The 8,545-nt window shown below is 42.9% G+C and overlaps 1 protein-coding gene across 2 annotated transcripts in view; it reads left to right on the forward strand.

Annotated features, from left to right (window-relative positions):
• The window catches only part of TRPM4 (transient receptor potential cation channel subfamily M member 4), a 142,034-nt gene extending 135,475 nt beyond the window's left edge, over nt 1–6,559 (forward strand). For both annotated transcript variants that reach the window (XM_075329098.1, XM_075329097.1), the window contains exons 21-24: nt 1,109–1,290; nt 3,873–4,005; nt 4,411–4,495; nt 6,462–6,559. In XM_075329098.1, coding sequence (XP_075185213.1) covers nt 1,109–1,290; nt 3,873–4,005; nt 4,411–4,495; nt 6,462–6,557 — 496 coding nt within the window. In that variant the 3' untranslated portion in view covers nt 6,558–6,559. The remainder of the gene's footprint in view (nt 1–1,108; nt 1,291–3,872; nt 4,006–4,410; nt 4,496–6,461) is intronic.
• The last annotated feature ends 1,986 nt before the right edge of the window (nt 6,560–8,545 follow it).

Here is an 8,545-nt window from a genome sequence, read left to right on the forward strand (position 1 = left end):
AGTCATTGTGTGGCCCTCACTCATAATTTTTCTCCAGTGTGTATGATGCCCTCCCTTTATAATTTTTCAGGATGTGTATGAGGCCTACCTGTACAGTTCTCATACATTATATAGAGGTATACCAATCAAGGATAAATGTTTTTCAGCCCTTGCATTTAGTGCATAGGTTTTCTTAGTCTAGTAGTCCCACCTCTTCAAAATGGGAAAAGAAATGTTTTTTGAGGCCCTCCTCTACGTGTCTTCTAGGGTGTATTGCATTGCCTCCTAATTTTTGGCAGCCCTTGCACCTAGCGCATAGGTTTTGATTCTAGAAGTCCCACTACCTAACAGTTTTAACGGAATTCTTCTCCTCTCCTTTTTACCGTTTCTCTACCCTTTCATCCCCTTTCTTTTTACAGTTTCCCTACCCTTTCAACCCCTTTCTTTTTACAGTTTCCCTATCATTTCTTCCACACTCCTTCTTTCTACTGTTTCCCTACCCTTTCTTCCCCTCTCCTTCTTTTTACAGTTTCCCTACCCTTTCTACCCCTCTTTCTTTTTACCGTTTCCCTACCCTCTCTTCCTATCCCCCTTTTTTACTTTACTTTACCACTAGCAGTAATTGTTGTATATGGGTTTTTTTTTTTTTCGTTTTTCCCAATATTGTAAAAAATCCTTCATTAAAAACTATTGACAATAAAAAAATAATATATTTTTTCTTTATTAGGCATTTGTTTTTGCTATATGTGTCTACGTAATACTGTACTGAATTTGTATAGTGAGAAATTGCAATCCTTAACGAAAGGTAAAGGTAGATCGGTCATGTGAAGCTAAGAAAGACCGGTAGGATCTACCCGGGCATGAAAAATTCCCAATAAAAAAGAGATATTTATTTACTTTATTACGAAGCATTGTGTATTCCTAGTAATAACCAACAGGTATCACCATTTGCTGTAATTTTGAAAAATTGCAAAAAATAAGTGAATACTTAGTTAATAATGACCTTGGGATGAAATATTCGGCACTCGTGGTCATGGGCTATAGTCACTTCATGCGTCTCCTTCTGATGCCTCCATACAGTACATGTGGTGTGATATTCTGCTGACCTCCATTTTTTTTTTTTCATTAGCTACACCTTCTCCAAAGTTCAAGGTAACAGTGATATATACTGGAAATTCCAGCGATACAACCTGATAGTCGAATATCACAATCGTCCGGCTCTCGCCCCGCCCTTCATCATCATCAGCCACATTCACACCTTTATCAAGCGCAAGATCCGCAAGGTCCAGTCTCAGAAGATAAGACATTTTAGTAAGTATAGAAAATACCGTCCAACTCAACGGAGAGCTCCTAACTTTGAAAGCAACCCAACAATGTCAATTTCCTTACCTAGATATGTTTGGGTACAAAAACAATAGTTTTGGGCTTAAAATAATTTTTGGGTTTCATGGCTACAGAATGTGTTATCGGAGAACCCATTAAGTTTTTGGGGGGTTTTCTGGCCTAGAATTATATTTATTGCCTTTTTTTCCTAAACTGGTGCTGATTTATGACCACAGACAAGATCAAAGTTTAGCTCACTAGAGATGGGTGAACCCACAGAAATTTTGGTTTGACGGGTCCGGCTGGACTTAAAAAGTGTGGTTTGGGACCGCACTTGAACCCGAAAATGAGCCCGGCAACCGAACCCCATATAAGTCTATGGAGACTTGAACTTGGGTGCTATAAAAGGATGTTACAAAGGGCTAAGGGGCAGCAAAGCAGGAAAACTCTACTTACCAAGTCTCCTGAACAGCTGTCACACGGCTTTTGGGTCCGCTCATTACCGCTCATGCATATTCACTGCTTTCCCCGCCCACCCTCTGTGACAGCATCTGTGATTGTTTGCAGTAAGTTTGCCAGCGTCTGTGTGTGGTTGTGGAGTGTAAAAATAAATGGAAAAAAAATGGCATTGGGTCCCTCTTCTTATGATACCCAGCACAGCTAAAGCAGACTGCAGCTGTGTTCACTATCTTGGCTGTGTATCAAAATATAAGGGACTCCATGCAGTTTTTTTAAAAATTATTTTTAAAAAACAGCATATGGTCCCTTTTGATACAAAGTCAAGATAAAGTGGACAGCTGAGGGCTGGTATACTCAGGCTGGTGAGGCCCATGGTGGTTGGCCCCCCCAGTCTACAAATAGCAGCCTGAAGCCGCCTTGATCAATGCAGCAATTCTGGCATTTTACCCAGCTCATCCTGATTGTTCTGGTGCAGTGGTAATTGGGGTGATATAAAAGGGTTAAGGGTAGCTGAGAATTGTCAAAAAATCACAGCTGTCAGGTTAGTAATGGGGAGGGGTCTAGAACTCGGAAGCAGTGTGACAGCCGTGCTGAGACTTGGTAAGAATAATTCTCCTATTTTAATCTTTATTTTGCTGCTTTTCAACTTTTTTTTTTTTTAATGGTTTTCTGGGTAACCGAACCCAAACAGTAACATTGACTTCCCTGAGAAGTGCGTGTTTGGGCTCCGTGCACGGGACACTAGGTGTTCAGTATGGCCAACAAACTTTAGAGTTTGGGTTCACCCATCACTAAATACAAGGCCTATCTGTCGCGGGTGGGGAGGACGCCGCCGCTGCTGCGCGCTCGCTAACGCTTGGGTCCTGCGCTGCTGCGGCTGCTTGGTGGCTCGAGCGGTGGGCCGGATCCGGGGACTTGAGCGGCGCTCCTCGCCCGTGAGTGAAAGGGGTGGTTGGTTTGGGGGATTTAGTCTGTGACGCCACCCACGGGTTGTGGTGAAGATGGGCACCACCGCTGCTGGTGACGGGGATCCCGGGAGCGATGGTAGAGAGCAGCTGGGATGTTGTTTTCCCCCTCCGCGGGTAGGGGTCGGTGGTCCCGGGGCCCAGAGAGGTGACAGGGAGGCAGGATGGCTGGGATTGCAAGGTTGCAGGGGCAGCGCGGTGCGGTGCCGGATGGCACTTGTGTACTCACTCAGGCAGTCAATGACAGAGTCTCTGGTAAACCAAACGGCTGGATGGACGGGTCCCACAGCCGGCTGCAGTGTCTCTCCCCGGACAGGTGATGGCGGCTGTCTTTCTCTGCACCTTGATGTACTCAGTTGACTACTATGGATCCCCAATGGTAGTCCGCTCCCCGGTGGATGGATGCCGGAGGAGCCCGTTTGCCCACAGGCGCTGGCCCATGGGTCTCTGGCCTTAGGCGGTAGTACCCTCACGGTGTGGGCGGTTGCCTTCTATCGGGTCTTTGGTTGTTAGGAAACCCCTGGGGTTCCGGTCACATTCGGATTTGGCTATTGTCGGCGGATCCAAGCCTGGTCGGGGTCCGATGGCCCTGCCTGTGTGTGCTGGCTTCACTTCGCTCCCCGGTCGGTACCGGCGGGCCGTCGCCCGTCCCCAGTCCTACGGTTCTGCGTTGCTTCACCACTCCTGCAGACGGTCACCACCGTCTGCCAACCTTGCTGTCAGTGCCTGGGCCACAAACCCAGACACCCAAGTGCTTGCTCCTCTCACTTCAAACTCCAACACTGAACTGTCACTTTTCCCGCCTCCAGGCCTGTGAACTCCTCGGTGAGTGGGGCCAACCGCTTGGCTCCGCCCCACCTGGTGTGGACATCACACCCTGGAGGGAGGCAAGAAGGGTTTTGTGTTTGGCTGGTGTCCCTGTCTAATGGGGGTGGGGGTGTATCTGTGACGACCTGGCTAGTCCAGGGCGCCACATATCCAAGGAGGATTTGAAGTGTTTTTTTCGTGTGGATTTTGGAGCAGAATCGTCTCCAAAATGTGTGTGAACATGCCCTAAAAAGGGCACATGGAGAGGAGTCTGATGACAACTTGGTGGACTTGCCCTGTTTTTGCCATATTGATAGCTCTGATACTCTTGCTTTTTAGTGTTGGAGCTGAAGGAGCCTCTGGATAGCCGGATGCTCACATGGGAAGCCGTGCAAAAAGAGAATTACCTGGTGAATATTGCAAAGCAGAAGAGGGACAGCGACACGGAGCGTCTCAGGCGCACATCCCAAAAGTAAGTGATCAATACCTACTTCATATTTCAATTAAATTTTGCATTTTAAAGGAACAGCCGAAGTAAAACGGATAGTGTGGGACCCGTTCCAGATGCGGTTTGGTGATGGGGCAGGGTGGTGTCAAGCACCATAGAGGTAACATATATTTGCCTAGAGTATTCTACACATTTTTGGTTATTTTTTTGATATGTCATATTTTGCAAAAAACATTATCAGTCCAATATGGAAATATTCAGATAGTAAAACATTAGCATTCCTCTACAGATGCTTACAATTTCCATCAAATGAATCCAATTTGCCGACTTGTTGTTCTTTCTGCAGCTCGGACAAGATGAGCCTTTCTCTAACCAAGGGAAAATGTTTCTGTCCATAGTCGGTCAGTCAGATTTGTGTTACTTTTGTAGGGTAGACACCGCATTGAAGCAACTCGGGGAGCAACTCGGTGAGATGAAGGAGCACGACCGAAGAATGAAAGCGCTGGAAACAGAGGTACGTGTGCGTTTCCATCCACTATCTATAAAGACACATCTGCAGGTTTTTCCCTCCATTCTCTATAAAGACACTTCTGCAGGTTTTTTCCTCCGCGCTCTATAAAGACACATCTGCAGGTTTTTCCCTCCACTCTCTATAAAGACACATCTGCAGGTTTTTCCCTCCGCTCTCTATAAAGACACATCTGCAGGTTTTTCCCTCCATTCTCTATATAGATAGATCTGCAGATTTTTCCCTCCGCTCTCTATAAAGACGCATCTGCAGGTTTTTCTCATGATCTGACATGAACTCAGAATAAACCTTTCCCGTTTTAGGTCATTTAGGAACCAAAATAATTTATATTTACCAAATGCCAGAATAATGAGAGAGAGAGAATGTTTGCATTCATTTTTATTACTTTCCACAGTGAAAAGTTTACATACACTAAGAGTGCTATGACTTTAAACATTATGGGACAGCCCATATGATGATGTCATGTCTTTGGAAGCTTCTGATAAGTTTATTGGCAACATCTGAGTTAGAGACACTCCTGTGGATGTATTATAATGCACACCTGAAACACACGGCTTCTTTGTGTAGCATCATGGGAAAGTCAAAAGAAATCAGCCAAGATCTCAGGAAGAGAATTGTAGACTTGCAGAAGTCTGGTTCATCCTTGGGTACACTTTCCAGACACCTGATGGTGCCTCGTTCATCTGTACAAACAATTTTAGGCAAGTACAAACAAGATGGGTATGTCCAGCCATCAGAAAGGAGACTGGTTCTGTGTGTCAAAAATGAATGTGCTTTGGTCTGACATGGGCATATCAACCCAAGAACAAAAGCAAAACACCTTGTGAAGATGCTGGTGGAAGCTGGTAAGGTTGTGTCATTATCCACAGTGAAACGAGTACTGTATCAACATGGACTGAAAGGCCACTCTGCCAGGAAGAAGCCATGACTCCAAAAGAAACATAAAAAAGACAGATTAATGTTTGCAAATGCACACAGGAACAAAGACCTTAATTTTTGGAGACATGTCCTATGGTCTGACAAAAGTAAATTGAACTGTTTGGCCATAATAACCATCGTTTCATTTGATTGAAAAAGCGAGAAGCTTTAAAGCCTAAGAACACAATCCCAACTGTGAAACACATGGGACGGCAGCATCATGTTGTGGGGTTGTTTTGCTGCAGGAGGGACTGTTGCACGTCACAAAATTGATGAAGAAAGAAGATTGTGGCAATGCTGAAGAACATCTCAAGACATCAGCCAGGAACTTAAAGCTTTGGTGGAAATGGGTCTTCCAAATGGATAATGACCCGAAACATACTACCAAACTGGTTACAAAGTGGTTTAAGGATAACAAAGTCAATGTTTTGGAGTGGCCATCACAAAACCCTGATCTTAATCCTATTGAAAATTTATGGGCAAAGCTAAAAAGGCCCGTGCGAGCGGCGATCTACAAACATGGCTCAGCTACACCAGTTCTGTCAGGAGGAATCTGTCCAAATTCTCACCAACTATTGTGAGAAGCTTCTGGAAGGATCCAAAATGTTTCACCCACGTCACAGAGTATAAGGGCAATGCCACCAAATACTAATGAAATGGAGAGAAACTTTTGACTTTGCAGAAAGTAATAAAAATGCTTTACAACATTCTCCCTCTCATTATTCTGGTATTTGGCAAATAGAAATAACTTTGGTTCTTAATTGACCTAAATCGGGAAAGGTTTATTATGATTTCATGTCAGGTAGAGGGAAAAACCTCCAGATGTGTCTTTATAGAGAGCAGAGGGAAAACCTGCAGATGTCTGTATAGAGAGCGGAGGGAAAAACCTGCAGATGTGTCGTTAGAGAACGGAGGGAAAAACCTCCAGATGTCTTTATAGGGAGCCGAGGGAAAAATCTCCAGATGGGTCTTTATAGAGAGCAGAGATAAACGTCTGGTTTCAACTGTACCTGTGTATTTGTGTGTGTTTCAGGTGGAATATTGCGCTAAGGCACTTTCCTGGATAGTGGAGGCTCTTCAAGATAGTGGCACAGTGAAAAGTGATAAACCACCTCCTGAGCATAAATAAGGCAAGTAGCAAATTTTAAGCATGGAACCATAGGGAGGTTGGATATCCCCTGATGAAGCAGTAAGGGCGAAACATGCATATGGTGAGGTTGACTGCCTGAAACACATAAGGACCGAAACATGACACCTATAAGAACTGTTAAGTCATCTTTTGAAAACCCATATTCTACGACTGAGATGCACCTGCAATCTTTTCTGTTTGAGTGTTATGATCTCTGGCTACAGGACAGTTTTTCATGAATTTAATGTAAAAAAATTCACATTTTCTATTTTTTTTATATTTTAGGAAGAAGAATTCTGTATTCTAAGGAACACAATATAGTTTACTGCCACATGATGGACAATACCACTGCCTGCCTTATGTCCTCTACTTTTACAATGGGCCTTGGTCCAGCACAGCCACGGAGGAGGAAACTTTTTAAGGCTCTCGTTTATCGGTTGTAATGTCCCTTTTCAGGAACATATGTGGATGCTCTCTGTAAATATGATGAAAGAAATTCCGGAATAACCCACAAGATGATTCCACTTTTATAGGTTCATCCCTTGCTCAGTACACATGAAGCATTTTATAGGCGAAACTAGGACGTATGTGGATGCTCTCTGTAAATATGATGAAAAAATTCCGTAATAATCCACAAAATGATTCCACTTTTATAGGTTTATAGTTTCATCCCTTGCTCAACACACGTGGTGAAGCATTTTATAGGCGAAACCATTACATAATTCTATCTCTAGCTATTTTTTAGTACCGAATATACAGAAATTAGTCTGGGCTCCTGGGTTACAATGGTCATGGGTCCCTCACCAACCTCCATTATTATAATAAACTTAATCCGGGCTTACATAATAGGGCAGATTTATCACAATAAATAGTAGTAGCCAATCACCTCTAAGAATTTATTTCTTAAACTGCCTTGAAAAAATTAAAGTTAGACCATTTTTGGATAAATTTTACCCCATTTAAAGCCAAATTTTTCAGAAGACATTCCACCAAATTCAGTTATGTCCCCAACCTCAAAAAATGGGGAATTTCAGTAAACTCCACCCAAATGTGGGCATTGTCTAATTTTGGATGTTCCTTGGGGGCTGGACTTAAAGTGGTAGTGCTGTTTAAAAAAAGGTTTTCCTATAAGCCATGTTATAGGAACAAAAAATTGAGCTTAGAAAAAACCTTTTCTGAAAGGGAACAAGCCCTACAAACATTCCTTTTTTATGAGTTGTGATGTCCGTAGTTATTTTGAGTGTATGAATCCAGCCTTAGTTTGGGTTGTCTTTTTTTTTTTTTTTTTTTTCTTTTTTTTTTTTAAGGGTGTTGCGTTTTTTGACATCAAGAATATCATCCAATCATATGGTGCAGAGATGGAAATCCTGAGCTGGATAATCTTTTTATTATGACTGGTTTCAGTGGTACTAAGTACTACTACTTTATATTTATAATGATCGAGCATTGTTATTGTGTTTTTTATATTCCCTTTTTTCGAAAAAAAATTCTTGCATTTACAAGTTTTTGGAAAATTTTGTGCACTTTGAACCTGTTTCAGATGTTTTCTGACTCCTTAAATATTGTTTTTGTTTTCTCTCTTTTTAAATATTTTTTTAAGAATGTTTTATGTGTTTACAGAACAATAAAAAGTTATTATACAGCCTTAAATATTTCAAGTTGTCATGAACTTTTGTCCTGAGTAATCACGGCCAATAATGTTACATTAAGGACCATAGACTCTACAAAGAAAAGGGGAGATTGTGACCCCTAACCAAACCTTCCGCTGGCCCCTGGCTTCCCTCACCACCCCTAGATCGGTTCCGCACCTCTGCGCCGTGCAGGATACCTGGCCCTGGCTGATCCTTAACTGGGCCATAGGTAATGACCGGATGGGATGAGCACTTAGTCAACCCCACTAAGCTCTACAGAAGACATAGAGAGCACAGACCGGAGGAAGTAAACGAATAACTTATGTCCAAGAAGACTCTGAAAGGTACATGTCATGC

Source organism: Anomaloglossus baeobatrachus, chromosome 11, assembly GCF_048569485.1.
Source record: "Anomaloglossus baeobatrachus isolate aAnoBae1 chromosome 11, aAnoBae1.hap1, whole genome shotgun sequence".
Taxonomy (NCBI): Eukaryota; Metazoa; Chordata; class Amphibia; order Anura; family Aromobatidae; genus Anomaloglossus; species Anomaloglossus baeobatrachus.